At 33.1% G+C, this 22,211-nt stretch overlaps 1 protein-coding gene across 1 annotated transcript in view; it reads left to right on the top strand.

Moving 5' to 3' along the window:
• The window catches only part of Su(var)3-3 (lysine-specific histone demethylase Su(var)3-3), a 175,712-nt gene extending 154,252 nt beyond the window's left edge, over nucleotides 1–21,460 (top strand). The window contains exons 12-15 of the mRNA XM_029303168.2: nucleotides 15,376–15,668; nucleotides 16,998–17,210; nucleotides 18,073–18,271; nucleotides 19,737–21,460. Of these exons, the coding sequence (XP_029159001.1) occupies nucleotides 15,376–15,668; nucleotides 16,998–17,210; nucleotides 18,073–18,271; nucleotides 19,737–19,921 (890 nt within the window). The 3' untranslated portion in view covers nucleotides 19,922–21,460. The remainder of the gene's footprint in view (nucleotides 1–15,375; nucleotides 15,669–16,997; nucleotides 17,211–18,072; nucleotides 18,272–19,736) is intronic.
• The last annotated feature ends 751 nt before the right edge of the window (nucleotides 21,461–22,211 follow it).

Consider the following 22,211-nt stretch of genomic DNA (forward strand, 5'->3'; position numbering starts at 1 on the left):
TATTTGCATAACTTTGTTTTAAATATTTAATATGTAATTTTCTTTTTTGTATTTTTTAATAAATCGTAAAACTGCAATAGTTGATTGAAAAAATTGAATATATTAAAAAATATATTTTATTTGATTATTATATCACGATTAGATTCTCATTTTTTTCATCTTATATTTACATCATATACACCTTGACAAATATTTAATTTATCATTTCTATATTTATTATTTGTAAGCTACGTTAGTTAATTAAAAGAAAAAGATATATTAAAAAAAAATTCATTTTATTCGATATTATATTACTTTTGGATTCTTGTATGTTTCTTCATTTTTTTATGTACACGCCTTGACAAATATTCAATATTTAATACATAATTATACATTTTTTGTATTTTTGACAGTTTTACAATTTGTCAATTTAGTTAATTAGTCTAAGATGTCAATTATAGGTACTATACATATACGAGATTAATTGGTGTTCACATCAATTTTGAAGAGGAAATCTCGCCGCCATCGCTGCGGCCTTGCCGAAGTATCCCTTTGACACCTCGGGAGGTTTGCACAGACGCGCCTCCTCCCTTCGGTAGCCGTAACGCTGTCGTGGTATCCGATTATTCCATTTGTAATTATAACGATAATATACGGCACGCCTCTTTCAAAGAATCTTACGGAGCCGTGCACACGTAAAAGGAGGGGGTCGGGAGGGGGGCACATGCGTGCGTGAAGGGGGCCGTCGATGGCGTCGAGAGGAGCGAAGGGTGACCGCGCACATAAAAGAGGGGCCCATCGCTTTTGGCGGGAGGAGACGGGAGTTTCGGACGGCAAACGGCATGGGCCGCGAAAAGGGGACCCGCGTAAATTGAAAGGGGGCACGGCCGCGTCTTGTTGTGTTTAAAAAGGCAATTTGCGGGTCTGAGATACGGCCTATATATTACGGTGCAACTTGCTACGCGATGGTGGGAGATAGCTCTCTCGATAGCGAGCTCCCCTTTTTCTCGCGGCGTCAACGAGGGGGCCGGAGGAGGAAAGAGGAGACTTTACCGTAGGACCCCGACCGGGGGCCCGCTTCTCTAACGCCGTTCCTTCTCTCGCGGAGAGCCGGGGTCTCTCCTCTCCTTTTCCACGGGGCCCCGGGGGCCTCCTATCGCCGCCCCCCACCACGCGGCGGGGCCCTGGGCAAATGCGTTTCTTGTGTAGCTCGCTGGTCGTTTGCGGACGGGACGATTTACTCTCGCGGTATAGTCGTATTCAAATATCTTCTTGAGCGGGACCCCGCGAAGTTCTCCGCTTCGTCCCCCTCCTCTTTTTCTCTTTCGCCCCCTTCCCAGATTTTTCTTTATCCGTTATACGTTTCTACTAATCCACTTAGTTCTCGTAATTATGCCACAGCACCCTAAATCCTCTATACCGCGATCTGTAAACGAGGAACTAGCGATATAGCAGTGAACGAACTCCGGAGAGAGTTCCGGGGTTTAATTATCCGACCGCGATAAACGGAACGTTTGATAATTATGAGCAGACGGGTCTCCCTAAGTTATGCTTTTACGCCACGAAGAGGATATACAGTAATATGCGATGTGATACATGTTGATGTCGATTAATCGCGTTGTGCCTATAAAGTTGCCACTGACGTCGATCTGGAGGCGCGACGAAATTAGATTGACAGGTAACGTTCTATTTTTTCAAAAAAGTAGGATTATTTGACAACAATTGTAAAGTTTCGTGAAAACTTCCAAGACAGATTTTTTTTTAATTTATCATCATTTTATGGTTATATATTTTGTATTACACGTGCAGGCAAAGTGGCACTTTGTGTGCGTGTTTTCTGTGCGGCTAAGCGGTCGATTTCCCACGCCGCCATCTAGCGGCGACGCGGTGAGTGAATAAGCCGCATTCAAAGCCATTGCCTACGGCTAAGCCGCAATTAAAGTCATTGCCCACGGCTGAAGCCGTGGGCAATGACTTTGAACGCGGGTATTTCCGCACCGTGCCGTCGCAAGATAGCGGCGTGGGAAATCGGCCGCTTTCCGCACAGAAAACACGCACACAAAGTGCCACTTTGCCTGCACGTGTAATACAAAATATCGTGTGTATCAAGTGCGGATTGACAATTGTTCACTCGTGTGGGGTGGTCAACTTTCCGCACTTGATACACAATATATTATTTTGACATATTTTCTATCTGTCGTACTCTTCTGCTATAAAAATGTTTTAGGAAGTAAAGATTAAAATTACTGTATATCTCGTAAGTAACGATTAAATTTTTACATAAATGTAAATATGTATATATGTACTTTTTTATTGTTGATAATATAAAGTAATTTTAATCTTTTTTTCTCGAACTATTTATAATAAACTATTATAATACATGAAAAATTTATAAATAAATTTTTTATTGTTTTCTAAATATACAGGGTGTATCTTAATAAGTATCTTAATAAACGATTGATTCCACGAAAAAAAGTATAATGACTTTTTTGTAGGGAATTTTATGAGCTACAATTTTGATAATAACTATTTTTCTCAAAAAATTAATAGTTTTCGAAATAATGGCAAAAAATTAAAATTTACCTTCTTTAAAAAAAACGCCCGGGCTGAAATTAAGGGTACTTTTCATTAAAACATTGAAATAAAGGTTTCCACAAAAATTCAGCTTGATTATAATTTTTTTGAAGTCAAAGTCTAATTTTATTGGACTATATTAGAAACTCCCATTAATTTTCGACAAAGAATCATCTCCTAAAATTTTTTGCATTTATTTAAATACACCCTATATATATATATATATATATATATATTGAAAATTTTCTTAATGATTTTACTGTGATTTAAATAAATATATATAAAATATAAAAATATATAAAAAAGAAATAAATATATAAAACGTTTTCACAGCTATAAATGGATAGAAAAAAATGGGGAATCGGAAGGGTCCGAATAATTTGGATGCACCTTGTTTAAATTTATCTTGTTTGTGATTCATGGAGGATCCATGCGAACGCATCGATTACTCCCTAACCGGTCGACGTTCCGTCAACAATGTATTAATAAGCGACTCGCTATTACGATAATTATATGTCACGACGCGCCGACGAAAGGAGGAAAAAAAACGGAGGAGCCTTTTTCCTCTTTCCGTATTATCCGATAATTCGGTAAGTTGTGAGGTGCAACAACTATAAAATATTCGGCGCGCAGCATGCATATGCATATATTCTTCGGGTTGCACCGAATAAACCGGCGATATCGTTAGGCCGCTTCGGCGCGCGTAATTCAGACTTATTAATATCTCTTAAATTGAACGGGGTTGCTTAATTTTAGCGATATCTTATGGCGATTTACGCTCGGTCCGCTCGCCTCGTATTTATCACAGAGGGGGCACCACGCCCATTTTATCGCTTGGATATCTGGCCCGGAAAGTAGCTTCCGTATTTCGCCAGGATCGTAGCTTCATCGTCAGTAGTTCCACGAAAATTCGATTAAATACAAAGTAGCCTTAAAAAGCGTTTGCGCTTGCTACCAATTATGGGAGAGTATGGCGCAAAGTGTTGGCTTTAGAGCATCTCTCTCTCTTCTTCTTCTCTGGGAAACCGGTTTCAGTATAATTTCGCTACTTTCGCGGAGAGCACGGCGGTCAAACGCGAATCAGTTTTTTCGCGATAATTATCGCCTACGAAAAGGGGGAAAGTTTGCTCGTTCTTCCCGCGGGAATTATTCAAATTGAGCAAAGGAGGGTGTAAAGGGCTGAAGATGTAAAAAACAAATTAATTGAGAAATGCACGCTGAAAAAGTTAAATTGCAAGGAAAGGGTGAATAAGCGGTTTGCTATATAAATGCGACTTATATTTGTATTTTTATTTTTGACGATATTCTCATTTATATATTTTTTTTTAATATTTATATGTAAATATATATTATATATAATATATATATTTATATACATATATATAAATATATATATATTATATGTATATATTATATACATTTATATAATCTCATTTATGTATATTAATTATACAGGGTGTACACTTTCTGGTGGAATTTTTTTTTACTTTGAAAAATTCTCCCGGGAATGTCGCGGAGTTTTATTGAGATTCAAGATTTCTTCAAACATTGTGTCTTTTATAATTTTACTCTTATATTGCAAATGATCGATAATTCGTATCATATATTTATTGAAAAAATATATATTATTTAGTGTTATTTAAAATACTTATTAAATACTATTTTGTAAATGTTATTTAACTATTATTTTATTTTTGTAACAGAAAAAATGTTTTTATTCGAATTACAAGTAGACTGTGTTCAATTTTTAAAGGATTTAACTAATATATTTTTATAATATTTAAATTGTTATTAAAATATCATGTAATTTTATATTGATAATTTCTGTCTCTTTTTAATATTAATGTCTTATGTTACTCTTTAATATTCCTTAAAACATTTAATAAATTAATAAATTATTTTGTTTTATATTTTTGCATATATTTTTAATGTTTAGATATAGTGATATATTGCACTTTGTATATTAAGTGCTAAAAAACTGCATTCTTGATAACTTTCTTTGCAATCATATAAAAATATTATCATAAAAATATATCATCATAGAATATTATCGATCTTATTGTTAAAAGACTTTAGAAAATTCATAAATAAAAATTTATTTTAAAAAACTGCAGCTACAAATTTTATCTCGAAGATCGGGGAATTTTTTTACAAGATTTAAGTGAACACCCTGTTATAATTTTTTCGAAAAAATTTATCGTAATAGGAAGGAGGATGAAAAAAATTTCGTGATAATTATTATATATCTTACGCTCGAAAAATTGCAAAGATTGATATTATCTCGTGTAATTTACAAGAAGACTCGACATCTACGTAGCTGTAGGTATACGATACGTAGCTTATGGGGAGTCTCGCTACCGTTTCGTAAGAACGAAAAAAATGGCATCTCTGTACGCGGGTATACAAGCTCATTTGCGCAGAACGTACGACAATCGTAATAAATTCGCGTCTCCCGATATCGATCTCCTTATGTTACTTAGTAGCGCGATCTAGGAATGTTACAGCTCCCAGGCGTTTACTTCTCCGGCGAGTATCATAAATATCGCGCAGCGATTCCAATTAACTTTATCTCTATCTGTACAAATTACGCAGAACGTCGTCGCTAAATTCGCGAATGGACGGAGAGATGCGAGTTACAGATACAAGATGTACCTCCGCGATGTGACGTAATCAAATTTTTCAGAGCTTATTTTTCTCGTACAATTTCGCGGGGAAGTATGTTGATTTTTTTAACTTTTAAATTTCGGAGGGTATAATAGAAAGTACATTTGGCGAGATAAATCTAATAAAAAATACCATTAACTTAATATTTGGACAAAAGGCAGTTTAATAAAATAAAATAATAATAATAATAATAATAATGTAATAATATAATATAATATAATATAATAGAATATATATATATATATATATATATATATAATAATAATAATATAATAATGTATAATGATATAATAATATACAATATATAATATAATATATAAAATAATATATAATATCTAATGTATAATATATAATATGTAATATAATAATATAGTATAATATATAATAATATAATATAAAATATAATAATATAATGTAATAATAATTATTATTATAAAATAAAATAAAATAATATAAAATTGCAATCTCATATTATTTACATTGTGTAATATTTTTATTTTTAAAATTGTGCAAAAATTCAGAATTTGCTAATATTCATGATATACATATATGGTGTACATACATTCAAATGGCACATATAACCGACATTATTTGGTAAGGCATAACTGATTTTCTCCACCTTTCCCTCCGTGCCGCATATTACATCGTCACGACGTTTAATTAATGTTGGCATAGGAGGTAGAGGGAGAGAAATACCGTGAAGATCTCTGTATAAGCATAGAGAATGGCTGCGCGATTTATATATTCACCCTACTAATGGTTTGTATACACACTGCGGTATTTATACTACTTTTTTTTGCATACATTACTTTTTTTTGCATAATTATCGGTTATTGTTAGATTAACGTTTTATTATTCACACACTTAATAAAATTTTGCTTGCGCGCGTATAACTATAAATATTATTTTTAATAACTCGCGTAAAATAATTAAACATTTGTTTCCACTGAACTGATTTTGAATGGACATTTATTTATATAAAATTAATTTTGTTTTTTGCATAATTATCGGTTATTGTTAAATTAACGTTTTATTATTCACACACGTAATTATAAATATTATTTTGAATAGCTTGCATAAAATGATTAAAATTTATTTCCACCGATGTTGAAAGATATATTTATATAAATTAAAATTAATATAAAATTATCCTATGTGTTTTTGAAGTTACGTAATATTTACGAAGAAGAATAAAGGATTTTACATACAGCACAAAATATTTTTAAAATCTTTGAAAAATATTTCTTGAAAGATAAAATAATTCTCGAAAATATTTTTAAAATGTTTCTGTTTTTTCATGTTTAAAAAATATTTTTGAATATAGATCTAAACTAATATTTCAAAAATATGTTTCAAATATGTAAGAAAATATTTTTAAAAGTTTTTGAAAATATTCATAATATTTGTGCTGCGTGGGATATTCTTGAAATAGAAATTTACAAAATTACTCAACCCTCGCACAAACAATTTTGCAAAATCTTCGCATAAATTTTGCAATCTACCTCACGTCATAAATTTCAATAAAACAATATCCAACCCTTTTCGTCGTAGATTATTATTCCCAGTAGAAACACGTATCGATGCAATGATAGCAAGAATTATTGCACGTCGAATCACGATGTAGAGGTAGGATGCAATTGGAAAAAATGCGATTACAGCATGATAATAAGGTGATGTATGGGCGAGATGCACGAATAAGCTAAGGAGGGTGAAAAGCCCCCTTCTCTCCGAAGTTTCCAATCTATAAGGTATCAACAGTTGCCTAGCTGGCGCGTTGTATACCTCCGGGACCTGCGATTTAGTATGTTGATATAACGGATGGGTGAGCAAGAAAAGCTCGGGCGGGCACCTTCTCTCCTTCCACGCTGAGGTGCGAGATTGAAAGGGAATAAAAAAGAAGTTCCCGTGCGAGACTTGTATCGAATTTCACACCACGTATACTTTCCGGCCATTTATAGACTCTGCGTCTATATACACAGTCATTATGTGCATTCAAATGGTAGAAACTTTTTCGCCACTTCGGGAAAAGAGTTTCGAGAGAGTAAGAGAGAGAGAGAGACGTAAATTTAATCCGATGTATCAATTGTGAGATCTCACAGAAACGTAGATTCGAAAAATAAAATATTATGTATTTAATGCAACTAAGGAAAACATGTATGCAAAAATTAATTAAATTTTTTGGTGTAAATATTTAATCCGATTTCTTGGAAAAGACTCTTTGAGCAGTCGAATTTCGATTTTTCTTAATTTAATTTCAATTTTAATTTAATTTAAATTTAATTTGATGTCGAGGGAAAAATATTTATTTCAATACATAATTTTAAAATAAAATTGTATGCAGCTAAAAAAAGAATAGGTAGGTCGCATAAACGTGTAAAATGTACGTGTTAAAAAATTATTAATTTTTTTTCTCTGATTTAATCAAATTTTAAAATAAAGTTATATGCAGCTATGTAAAAAAAAAAGAAACAAATATAACAGATAAATATTATAACTGCATAAACGAGCAAGATATATGAAGAAATATTATATTTTTTTTCTCTAATTTAGTTTCAAAAATACACAGAGATGTTCTTTTCAACGATCGATCAATTTTTTAGCAAAACTTATGTTCTAGTAATCATCGGTAAAATGATCATATCAGGAATAAAAAATAGAATAGTATATATTTAAATGCAACAAAGAGAAGCTCTCTAAACATATATATATATATATATATATACAAAAATAAATTATTAATAAAAATAATAAAAATAAATTAATTTGTTTACGTATAATTTATACTGAACACCTCGAGCGATCTTTGAAAAAAATATTCGAGCAATTAAATTTCAAAATGAAATAATATTGTAGTATAGTAATAAGAGAAGATTTTTAATAAAAAATATCTCTATTTCTCTCTAGATATATGCAATATTATATTTTTTAACTATAAATTTAATTTGATATCAAGGAAAAAATATTGTATGCAATTTTAAAATAAAATAATAGGCAGGTAAAAAAAAAGAATGTCGTATAAATGTGTAAAATATACAGGGTGTTAAAAAATTAGACCGACAAATTTGAAGGGAAATCGAAAACTTGAAAATAAACATTTTTTATTAATATTCTTTTTCTCTACGACGTTTTTAGTTTTATATTACATGGTGTAAAATAGGAGTTTATAACTTAAATAATAAACAAACATATAAGTGAAAAAATTAAATTGCATTTTAATCTTTTAAACAAAACACGAGACAAATACATAAAAGTAATTCACCCTTAATCAAACTCACATTTCACATCATGTAATATTAAAAGTGAACATTGTAGAGAAAATTAGTATTAACAAAAACTGTTTATTTTCAAATCTTTTTTCTCCCTTAAAAATTTGTCGGTCTAATTTTTTAACACCCTGTATAAAAACATTATTTCACCTTTTTTAGGGTGTCTAGCGGTCAGGGAAATCTGGAAAACCGGGCATTGTCAGGGAATTTTATAAATCTGGAACTGTCAGGGAAAAGTCAGGAAAATTTACAATTTATCTGGATTTTTTTTACATTATTCTACATTTGTCTCAATAATTTGAAATTTTTTATTAAATAAATTAGCTATAGATAAAGCTGAGATGAAAATATTTAAATTCATCTTAGATAAAATGAAGATGTGGTTTTGTTTTAAATATATCTAGATAAAAGATAAAATTATATGACGATTTATCTAGATAATTTCCAGATAATATTCTTAAGATCGCTTATATTATTAAACAGTTATAAAAAATGTAAATTATAAGAGGGATATACATATAAAAATATATTTAATATTAAAAATATATAATTCGGCTCACCAAATAAATTTATTTATAAGTTTTTATCGTTTTTTTGTTTAATAATTTTTTCATTGAGTCTGCTGGACACCCTGTTAGATGATTTGAAAATTAACTAGATAAAACTGAGATGAAAATATTTAAATTCATTTTAGATAAAACGAAGATGTGGTTTTATTTTAAATATATCTAGATAAAAGATAATATTCTTAAGATTGTAAATTATAAGAGGGATATATAAAAATAAATGTATATTATTATTTATAAGTTTTTATCATTTTTTTTGCTTAAATATTTATTCATTGAGTCTGCTGGACACCCTGTTTGTCCTCCGATTTCTCAGTTTCAAGGCTACTCAGAGATACATTCTTCCCAACGATCGATCAATTTCTTGGCAAAACTTGCATGTCCTAAGTAATCGTCGGAGGGGGGATGATCTGTCAGGAACGAAACGCGGAGGAGAGAGGTCGAACTTCCGAAACCTCTCGCGGGCGCGGAAGCGAGCCGAGAGAGAAGAAGAAGAAGAAAGAAGCGACTCTTCGTCCTCGGCGTTCCGCCGTATACCTTCGGGAGTCGCGATTCGGAATGTTGATATAACGGATGGGTGAACAAGAAAAGCATCGCGCGCTCCTCTCTCTCTCTCGTATCCGGCAAAAAAGCACCGGCGCCGGTACATTGAACCCGGCAAGAGAGAGTTCCGCCACACGTTCGCGAGGCCGTTTCAGTATTTGACTGTTCCCCGTGTGCAGCAGCTTTTCTCTCTCTCTTTCTCTCTCTCTTTTCTCAGTTCGACTCCCGTCGAGACGACAGAACGCCATAAGCAACCAATTTAAATGTAAATTGAAAACCACCGCGGGAGGGGGCGGAGGGGGGCCGGGTGGAGCATACAAATTGTTCGACTCGCCGTCAAAAAATACTGCGAGCAAAGATCAAACGGAAGACAAGAAGACGCGCGCGCGGACGAGAGGGTGGCATATATGGGGCCGATGGTCGAGATAGAACGAGAAAAGGTGCCCCCGAGAGAAGGGGGCACCAGCTCGCCCCCCTCCAACCCCCTTTCTCGTTCCGGGATCTGCCCCCCCCCTCTTTTTACTCTTTAGATCAGGGTGAGAGGAAGCCGACGTCGGTGTTTGTTCCACCCTCGGGCGAATCCCCGACCCCCGTTCATCCCCTTTGGCTACTATGCGCTAGACTCCGTTGTCCCCCTTCTAAATATTTGCCTTTCTTTCCACGACGAGAGTCGCCCGCTCGGCCAAAACGATCGTCATCGGGTTTCGAAGCAGAGGAATATTTACGGAGGTATATTTTCAAAGAAAGATAGATGGTTTCTCGGTCTCTTCCTTGCCCCCCTTCTCTTTTTTTCTTTCTTCATCCGCAGGAGATCCAGTGTTTGCTGTTATCTTAAGAAAATTATATATATCATCTAGATAGAATTTGGGCGTCATCTTATTTTTATATAGATAATAATAGTATATTGTGTATCAAGTGCGGAAAGTTGCTCAGCCGTAGGCTATGGCTTTGAATGCGGCTTATTCACTCACCGCGTCGCCGCTAGATGGCGGCGTGGGAAATCGGCCGCTTTCCGCACAGAAAACACTCACACAAAGTGCCACTTTGCCTGCACGTGTAATACAATAGTATATTATGTACACATACTATTTTGTATTACAAGTGCAGGCAAAGTGGCTTCGTGCGCGTTTTCTGTGCGCGAGGTGGCACGCCATCTTCACGGCTGAAGCCGTGGGCAATGACTTTGAACGCGGCTTATTCATTCACCGCGTCGCCTGCTAAATGGCGGCGTGGGAAATCGACCGCTTTCCGCACAGAAAACACGCACACAAAGTGCCACTTTGCCTGCACGTGTAATACAAAAATATTATCTATATCTGCAGCTTAGATGAAAAAAGTGTTATCTTTAGTAAAATTAATTATCTAGAATATAATATTCACAGATTTGGTTTTGGAATCATAGCACAAAAATACTTAAGTATCAAGCGATAAAAACTTATAACTTATTAAAGTATGAATATATTTCTACAATAAATAGTTGAATAATATTTGTCAATAAACAGTGTTTGCTGTTATCTAAATAAAATTTTATAGATAATTATTTAGATGAAATTTTAACGTCAAGTAATAGAACTTAAGCAGTAAGCGATAAAAACTTATAAATAAAGATATGAATATATTTTTATATTTTTTTATAATTTAAATTTTTTTATAACTATGTTTACATAAGCAATTTTAAAAATATAATTATCTGGAAATTATCTAGATGAGTCGCTGTATACTTTTATCTTTTATCTAGATATATGTACCATAAATTCAAAATTATCTTCTTATCTAAGATGAATTTATACATTTTTATCTCATCTTTATCTAGCTAATTTAAAAATCATCTGAACACAACATTGAGGAGATCCCACGTCGTCGTAAAATGAATTTCTTCGCATACTCGACGTGCGATCGGAAGAAGCGAGATTAATGGATCAGTTTATATCCTCCCCTTATTAACGATTTCGAATCTGCGTGGATACGTCTTTCCTCGCGCGTGGAATTAATTTCCCATTTTTCTAAGTTAAGTCAAGAAAGAGAGAGAACCGACTTACCATAATTTTCATGGATTCGGATCGCTTCACGACCGACTGTTGAATATTCCCTCGTTTATTATAAACGGTTTTTGTAATCAACGTCAAGACGTAGGAAGATACGAGCGAGATAGTCGAATACTGATTAACCGAATCCAAATTGCGTTCCTTAAAAGAACAAGTATAGCATAATATTTGTTTCCCCTTTTATTCTAATTTTGACATCGCGCGGCTTTTTTTCTGTTGAAAAAAATCTAGTTTCTATTATATCTTTGTAATTTACATTACCATCTTTCACCTTGTTTATGCATATCATAATATTTCTACAGAGAAATAGTTTCTTGTTTTTTTTTTAATTTTATAATAGCTTTTTCTTTAAATTAATTTACATGTAAAATATTAAAAAAGAATAAAATACATATATAAAATGTGAAGTAAACTATATATATTTATTTATGCATATTGCATTACTTTTTTACAATTCAAATCATTTATATTCAAAAAAATGGAAAAAGCAGTTGTTGTATGTATATTTTATTAAAGCTCACATTTTTGCAGAAAAAAATAGTGTCTATGCGATATGCAGGATTATTCAAACTAAAATCTGATTTTAATGACTATTTTTTCGAAATCTACAAATACATAGTAATTAGATACATTAATAAAAAAAACTGTTCAAGTTTATATATATATGATTATTTATTTATACAGGATGTTAAAAAATTAGATCGACGAACTATGAAAAAAAGATTTCAAAATAAATATTTTTTATTAATACTAATTTTCTCTACAACTGTAATTTTAATACTACAAGATATAAGATATGAGTTTATGATTTTTCAGTTTGTCACCTTTGTGTTGAAGGAGGGTTAATGGAGGAATTTTTGAGAATTTATTGTAAAAAGAGTGAATCACATTTATGTGTTTATTCCGTGTCCTGTTCAAGATTAAAATACAATTTAATTTTTTCACTTATATACGTGTTTATAAATAAAATAAAAAATTTATAAGTAAAATAAATTTGAGTTTCCCTTTTTACAAAAGGGAGATAAAAATATAGTTTTTATTATTTTTTTTTAATTTCAGACAAATTAAAAATTAAGTTCTAATTTTTTTTCTCAAATTTCAGACAAATCAAAAAATTAAAGTTGCTGGATATTTTTTGTTTAATTTTTAAAATTTGTCTGAAATATAAAGGGTTTATATAAGAAACCCTCCTTAATTTTCGACAAAGAATCATCTCTTAAAATTTTTCGTACTTATTTAAATACATATATATATATATGTAAAATTATGTATGTATATGTATGATTTCCAGGATGGAATGGAATTTACGCGAAATATTTTCCTTTCAATCGCTATCAACATCACACACACGCGCGTTAATCCGCGTACGACGAACGATACGAAGGATTGATGCGGGAACGATGTAGCGACTAATTCATCGGTTTGTCAGTGGCTGTCGCGTGCAGATGCGCGCGGCATTTTGGGAACATTTCCGGTTACGTTTACAATACCCGGTGTCGGCGCATAAATTTTTAAATCACCGACCGACGCCGCATCGATATATACATGTGTGTGTGTGTGTTTGTGTGCCGTGCCCCGAGATGTACGTACGCGTCATGATTTATCGATCCCCGGCCGGTTAACATCGACAGGCCCCAACCCCTGAGGCTGATGCAGCAGCAGCCCAAACCCGAACGATAGAAACGCGGATAGATCGCATTAGCTGCCGGCCAAGGTTGCGGCAACATTTCGCCGATTGTATCTCGCGGACAGGTTCGACACGTTTCGCGTAATCAATATGTACATAGAGCCCTCGAAGGGACCCCGGTCGAAATATCCGCGATAATGCATGTACGCATACATATCCCCTCGCTAATTTAAATTATTGTGCTTTCAGCCTGACATAGCGCACGCGTAAATTTAAATCTCGGAAACAGGACGCGGGATGCTGATAGGGAGAGAGGGAGAGTGCTTGTTAGCACCGTGGTAGCCATCAACATAATTAACCACCTAAGTGGAGACGCCTGTGTATCATTATTAGTACACGCCTCGATGTTACGGGGAAATCGGATGAGGGAGGGAGAAAGGATATAGAGGTGCTTACGAGAATTTAGGTGTGTCCTGATTTAAGCGCGAGCGTAACGCGAAATATCCAATTAAGTCATAATGGGGCTCCCTATTGCAACTCATATAACATCGCCCAAAACCGTGTGGATACCTAGATAACGTGTATCTTTCAAGGAGGGGGTTTTCTGATTCCGCTCTTCTGAACGTAAAAGCTAGGGTGGTGCGATTCAGCTTATTGTACCCCTACATCTACGAAATCAAAGAGACTTATATATAACGAGACTCGCTCTCTCTCTTTCTCTTTACGCGACCCAGTTCGTTAAACGCGCGATATGTACGTGACTATCCCTCCGAATGTCATTATTCTCTCACCCTCGAGGGTGTAGGTTCCTTCCCCTTCGGTGTAAAATAAATAGTAGGTTTAAGGGGATGCTGCCGTAGTTCTGTTTTACCGACTTTAAGTTAGGTTAGGTTCACTTTTTATTGAATATACAGATTGAAAAATCCTCCACAATAAAAGTACTGATCATAATGAATGGGGAGCGGTGTCCGGCAACTAATTTTTGCTGTTTTGTGCCTCGACATCGATTCCGCACGCAAATATATATAAATTGTAGGTTTAAGGGGATGCTGCCGTAGTTCTGTTTTACCGACTTTAAGTTAGGTTAGGTTCACTTTTTATTGAATATACAGATTGAAAAATCCTCTACAATAAAAGTACTGATCATAATGAATGGGGGAGTGGTGTCCGGCAACTAATTTTTGCTGTTTTGTGCCTCGACATCGATTCCGCACGCAAATATACATACATAACTCGATAATGAATTCAAATACGAATCTTTCGATACAGGCTTTTAATCTCATTTTTATTATTTCTATATATTATTCTTTCATGTCATCTCTATTGGGTGTGCTATATTTGGTGCACAAATGAACTGCAGAAGTTTTGTATTAACGAAATATTGTTATGAGCTGATGCAAAAGGCCGATAAAAAACTGTAATTTTTTAACTTTTATTGGTTTTTATACGAAATTACAGCGCTCTCCATTCATTATTATCAGTACTTTAATTGTGGAGAAGGATTTTTCAATCTGTATAGCTAATAAAAAGAGAAGCCCTTGAACTCAAAGTCGGTAAAACAGACGTGTTCAGCATCCTCTTAAGAGAGAAGGTATATGTCGCGATCAGTGTTTGTTGTTATTTAAATAAAATTGGATAAATAGATACATTGATGATTATTTAGATGAAGTTTTAACGTCATCTTATCTTTAAATAATACAAATATATATTATCTATACCTGCATTTGAGATAAAAAAAGTATTATCTTTACTAAATTATCTAGAACTAGTTAGGATTGTAGCACATAAAAATACTTGAGTAGTAGAACTAAATATATTTTTATATCTCTTTTATAATTTACATTTTTTTATAACTGTGTTTACATATAAGCGTTGTTAAAATATTATCTAGATGAATCGCCACACAATTTTATCTTTTATCTAGATATATTTAAAATGAGATCATCTTCATCTTATCTAAGATAATAAATGAGGTAGAGATAAGAGATAAATAATAATAAAATAAATTTACATATTTTTATCTCATCTTTATCTAATCTTAAAATTATCCAAGCATACTAAATCCGGATACTGATCCGCTACATCTCTCGTTCTTCCTCCTTTTTTTGCAGTTCGCAACGGTTATTCTTGCGTACCTGTTGCTCTCTCGGAAGGGCTCGATATCCGATTGAACACGGCCGCCAAAGCGGTGCGATACGGACCGAACGGGGTTGAGGTCTGGGCCGCACCCTCTCGCAGCCCTCACACAAATCATACCGTTTATAAGGCGGATGCCGTACTGGTTACGTTACCTCTTGGCGTCCTCAAGACGTCCGCGCCTCCTTCCGGGGTCAGCTTCACTCCGCCGCTTCCGGAATGGAAGTCGCAGGCAATTCAACGACTCGGCTTTGGCAATTTAAATAAGGTAAGATTGATCTTATGTATTCGTGTCTTGTATGTACGCTGAAAAAAAATTTTTAATTTGACTAAACCTTTCAACGAATATTTTGTTAATTGAACATAAAGAACACTTAAATTAAATATAACATATTAAATTTAATAAAACGTATATTTTTACTTAAATACTAATATATGTTTAATTAACAAAATAGTAATTTAGTTGAAAGATTTAGTCAAGTTAACACATTTTTTTCAGTGTATTTTCGACGAGACCCCTGTTTCATCCCTAAAGCGATCTGATTATATTGTAATAATTAATGTGTACTCAATCACGGCAAGTCTATGATTTTTTGCCAAGTTTGAGGTACTAGAAGGCACTAAAATTTTAGCCGATAAAATATTTTTGGTCATTTTACGTAACTTTTTTAAAAATTTAAACAAAAAGGAAAAAACTCGCGAATTTCTTTGTTATTTTCACTTATTTATAAAAAGTTCACGAGTTACAAAAATTTCAGTTTCTGCATCACACTATAGAGCAAAAATTCAGCTTTAAGAATCCATTCTTAAAATTGCTGTATGATGATTTTTAAGAGAGTTATGAACGATTAAAGTGAAAATGACATTTTCTCTTCAATGCGACAACTTGATAAGAAGAGATCAAAATTTAAATTTTAAAAAATGATTTTGCAGGGAAAATTCAGGCTTTTACGTGAAAATGTCAAAAAAATTTTTAAAATCTTCTTGTGTATGCGACATGCCTACAAATTGAGAAGAAAATTTTCACTTCGTTATGTTCGCTATTTTTTGTATGTGAAAAATATAAAAATTGAAGAAAATAAAAAAAGTTATGACCTTTCGAAAATAGAAGTTTCAAGCTTTAAATTCCTTTTTTAAAATTTAAATTATCATTTTTTGAAAGAAAGTTACAGCTATTTAAAGTTTGCCTATTTATTTAGACAATTTTTTTATCTCTTAAATATTTTATAAATATATTATTAATATATTATAAATATATTATGATAAAGATTGTTTTAATAAAACGTTTCTAAATAATTTTTGTAATTTATGAAACAAATAGTTAATTTTTTAGAGAGAGATTTTTTAGAGGCATTCTATGTATAATTATTCTCTATTTTATTATTAACTAAAAGTATAATAAATTCTTTGTATGGAATTCTAAAATTGTTTTGAAAAATGTATATATAAAATTTGAAAGAAAAAGTTTGATTATTTACTAAATATATAAATTAAGATTAAATTTGCTTCTGCCAATTTTTGTATATCTCGAAATTTTTCCGCGTATATATCCTGGTACATATAATTTTACCTTATAATTTTCTGTTCAATTTCTCAGGTGGTATTATGCTTCGAGCGCATTTTCTGGGATCCAACGGCCAATTTGTTCGGCCACGTGGGAAGTACCACCGCGTCGCGCGGCGAGCTCTTCTTGTTCTGGAACTTATACAAGGCGCCTGTCCTGCTGGCCCTCGTCGCCGGTGAAGCGGCTTGCGTAATGGAAAATGTCAGTGACGATGTTATCGTCGGCCGTTGCATCGCCGTACTGAAAGTAAGTGGATGAAATTTCTAGTTGCCGTGCGCGAAAGGTGAAGGGTACATCTCTCGGACCCCAGCGGTCTTATTCGGCTTAAGCTTATTCAGCTTATCGAAATCGCCTCACCGATATTAACCTTTGCACGAGTCCATTTTTTTCTGAATAAAAATTTTAATTTTTTTCCAGTCATTCTTGTCGTCTCTTGAAACCTAAAGATTTAATTTTATATATTTAAATCGAGCAATTATAAAAAATATTCATATAAAGTCTTTATAACAAGTTATATTTCTCTCAATTTTTGTTGAATTTGAACTAATTGATGATTTTTCAATCCAATATTTTTCTTACATTTTTTAATTTTTTTTATTTGGCTGTTTTTGCGATATATTGTATTAATTTTTATGAGAGATTTTTTTCGATTCTTTCTTCTGGCACACATTTTATACCATCTGATAAATCTTTTTTTATTTTACGAGGAAAAACGAAAGGAATTTTTTTTGTATTTTTGTAAAATATTTTTAATAAAAATGAATCAATTTTTATTAAAAGTTTCTCATAAAAATATATCAATTTTCATGAAAAATATATTAAAATTTAAATTTATCCATTATATTCAATCAACTATTTTACGGCTATCATACAGAGAGAGAAATAAAAGTAGTAGTGTGCTTTATAAAATTTAATAAATAACAGATTTAATAAAAATAATTTTAAATAAAATTTTTACGCCATTTATCTTTATATAAAATTATTTATTCATTTTTATTTAAGTGATTTATTCATTTTTATAAGAATTGTGTTTTTTTTTTTCAATTTAGCTGGTCCTTTTTATTTTGGAAAGAAGTAACACGAAGGGGATTTTTTTGTGTTGTCGCAGGGCATTTTTGGTAACCAAGTGGTACCGCAACCGCGGGAAAGCGTGGTGACTAGGTGGCGAGCGGATCCTTGGGCCCGTGGATCCTACAGCTTCGTCGCAGTCGGAAGTTCCGGCAGCGATTACGATCTCCTGGCAGCCCCTGTTTCACCTCCGCACATGATCAATCAACCCCCACCGCAACCAAGAGTATTCTTCGCTGGTAAATATCAGATCCGTTCGATACTCGACAAAACGTTCAGCATTGCTTCGTGTTACACCTCATCGACTTTTCCACATTGACGAATATACATAAACATATATACAGAGTGGAATCCCATAGGAAATTGCTGAAATTAATCAGCTGTCATTTTTTAATGTATACAGTTATTGAGAAAACAAAAATTGTGTTGGAAAGAGGAAAGTCTGCAGTTTTAAGGGGATTCTAAACGTTCTTGAGAAGTTTGTTGTTTTTTCCTGTTTTATCGATAAAATGCGAGGTTAGATAAAGTATAAATTGGTTATTCCTTTTATTGGCAGTTTATACATATAAAATAAGACCAGGCCGGATTTGGTATTAGATAAAGGAATATAAGTGAATATTTAGATATCAATTTGGAAGCCTAGTAAACGGGAATAACTCATTCTACATTTTCGTGCACACATGAAAATGTAGGATGAATTATTCTCGTTTACTAGGCTTCCAAATTGATATCTAAACATTCACTTATATTCCTTTATCCAATGTCAAATCCGGTCTGGTCTAATTTCAGGTAAAAAACAATTCGTATAGCCAATAAATAGATTTATAGTTTATTTAACCTCACATTTTGTCGATAAAACAGGAAAAAACAACAGACTTCTCACAGGCGTTCAGAATCCCCTTAATGGATATAAATAAAATGTTTGTATACTAGTTTATTTTATTCATAAAAGATAATGAAAAAAGTGCTAATAATTACATAAAATTACATAAACTAATGATAAATATTTTCAACAGTGCCAGATTTAATAGCAGCTATTAAAAGGATCGTCAATAACATTAAAAAATAATTTTGTACCAATTTAAATGGTGTGCACTTGAAAATATTTATCATTAGCTTACATATGTTATTATTAGTACCTTTTTCATTACTTTTTTTCAATAAAATAAACTAGTATATAAACATTTTATTTACCTCCATTAAAAAATGACAACTGATTAGTTTCAGCAATTTCCTATGGGACACTCTGTATATATATATATATATATTTATTTACGTTCACTTTAAAGTTCCTTATTTGCATCCCTGCGTAAAATGTATGAGCGCTTCCAGGACGTTCCGATTGATGTGCACGATGCAATTTGCCTCGATATTCGCGTTTCCAATGCATGGATGGGTACGTGTAATTTCTGTTTGAAGATGCCACAATTCGCGAAATATATATATCGGTCATCGCGTAAGCAGATTGAATTGACGCTCGTTGCGGAGTTCGGGAGTTCCGAAAAAGCCGTCGATCAGGAGGAATATTTCAGCGGCATTATTTAACGGATACATAAATTTTAAATTCGACAATGCCACCCAGACTCAATGCGACGATCGAATGATACGAGATAAATGTCGCTTTCGTGACAGCTGTGTCGACGCGTGACATTTCTGTGCATGTGTGCATGCGTTGATGTTGTGTACCTACACCTACATTTTCAGGGGAGCACACTATACGGAATTATCCGGCCACGGTGCACGGCGCATTTCTCAGCGGCCTTCGTGAAGGGGGACGCATAGCCGACCAGCTCTGCGGAAGTCCTTACGCGCCACCGACAATGACAGCTTCCGCTCCGCCGTCGACGGGGATCACGTCAACCAGCACCGGGAGCAGCTCGACGCCTTAGTATTCTTTTCTTCGTCCCTTAGTATTATTCCCACTAATTGCGTTCTTGTCTTCTCTCCCTCTGAAGAAAGAGATACAGAGGAGGAGGACAATTCGATCTCTGTGACAGCTCGTTGTTGACGCTCGTATTTTGACAGTTTAAGGCTCCTGGCTCCCCACTGATGTTGAAATTGTGACGTCAGAGGCGAGAAACACGCTAAAAATTCGTATCATTCTCATCGAAATATCTTTTTACTTAGAAACGGCATCTAAGAATTTTCAGCGTCTCTGACGTCATAATCTAAGATGACCGCGACAAGGATCCAGGAGTATTAAACGCTATAGACGCGTATGTATTTAGTTTTCGGGTTTGAGTAAATACATAGTTAGGTGTCGATTCGACTGAAGAATATTAAAATTGAATGATTTGCGAAATGCTCAGCTTTTTTTTTATGACGGTTCTTGTGTGTCACGTTTCTTCGGACGTCTCTATCCATGCACTTAAGTATGCAGAGAGCTCAAATGTTTTATCTTTCAGTGACTTATAATATGTATTTTGCTTTACGTTATATATATTAATTATTTATCCGCAGAGATAAACAGGTATTTTTCATGGTTTAGAATTAAGTAATCTTTTACATTCTTTTTCATATAATAGATAGAACGCGCTCTTGTTTATTATAACTCTCCCAATTTTTTATTACATACGATTTATTACGAATTTTATGCTACGAGAGAAGATGCTTTTTGTATAATTAAAAAATATTATTTATATAAAAATAAATATGTATACACATATGCAAACATACTCACATCTCTTGATCGAATAAATAAGAAAGGCAGCGAAATTGTGTTAACAAACGTAAGCTGTATCACAAAATTCGTAAAATATAATGCAAAGTTATAAAAAGAAATTATTTTATTATGATGCAATATTAGAATTTGTGATGATAGAGCGATCAGAGAGAACAAATTTGATTATATTCGCACCTATATATATTTGATATAGCGAAGAAAAAACTAGACCTATAATCACATTTACATAATATTAGTTTATCCCAGCGTATTATTATATATGATAAATTTCAAGTCTATCAAAAAAATCTTGTCGAATATTTGTTGCATTTAACAGTGTGCGTGCGTTCACAAATCTCATTTTTCTGTTTAATTATATTATAAATAATTTTCCGTCTATTGCCCCCTTTCTCTCAATTGTGCGATTATTATATATATATATAATATGACAGTCGTAAGAGATAATTCTGTATGGTAAGTAACGTTATGGATTATCAATATTGTATCGGATATATAATGTATTACACATTCCTGCGCGAGTAAAGCGCATTTCGAGTTTTCATTCTACCGTTTCATGCGATTACGCAAATAATTAGATGTAATTACAAACATACGAAATATACTGCGTTGCAATTCTGAGATTTGGCACATGCATATATGTGAAAAAAAAAAAAAATGTAACAAAGAGAATTTATATACATATTACAATTAAAAGAGAATTGTTATAATACACAATACCTATATATAATATATAATTGAAGAGAAAGAGAGAGAATGTTTACCCTTTATTTCCCCATAATATACTATAATTCTTTACATTTTTTTAAATGAGTCTGCCATTATATGGCAGATCATAAAATTCTCGATAAATGCCATTGAGATAGAATTTATACTCGATGTACGCGTAAAATTTGTGTGCCTCAATGTACGTCGCGTCGAGAAAAAACAAAAGGAAATTTTAATTATAGATAACGGGAGCCGTTAATAATAATATATGAATGCCTTCGCTCTCTCTCTCGAATTTGCAATCTTGCTTTAATCAGTCATATCTAATAACGTGCACGCTATTTATATAGTAACCGATTTCCCTCCGTCATCATATTAGATATCCTATCTAATTTGGGAATATTGAATATTCGATCATTCCGGTACGGATATTACATTGCATGCATCGCCGCGGGCGCATTATTTCGAACTATATAGGTTTCCACTAATGCAAGTAACTTTGGAAACGCGTTTACCAAAATTCTAAAGCTATATCGCGATAATCCATATATATAGTCCGATCGAAATCCCCAAATATTCTAATTCGCGACAAAATTTGAAAATCACGTCAACACGTATGCACATATATACAATATTGGATTATTATTTACACTACTAAAAAACGATAGGAAACATTTTTTCTATCCTAAATATTATTTTCAAACCGCTGAACCGGAGAGAAAAAACGGAGAGAAAAATTAAAAACGCATTTTGAAGCTTGAAGTTTCAACTTTAACGCGAAATTGGTGGTT

This window comes from Nylanderia fulva, unplaced genomic scaffold, assembly GCF_048542155.1.
Source record: "Nylanderia fulva isolate GAGA-0341 unplaced genomic scaffold, ASM4854215v1 Scaffold53, whole genome shotgun sequence".
In the NCBI taxonomy this organism is placed as follows: Eukaryota; Metazoa; Arthropoda; class Insecta; order Hymenoptera; family Formicidae; genus Nylanderia; species Nylanderia fulva.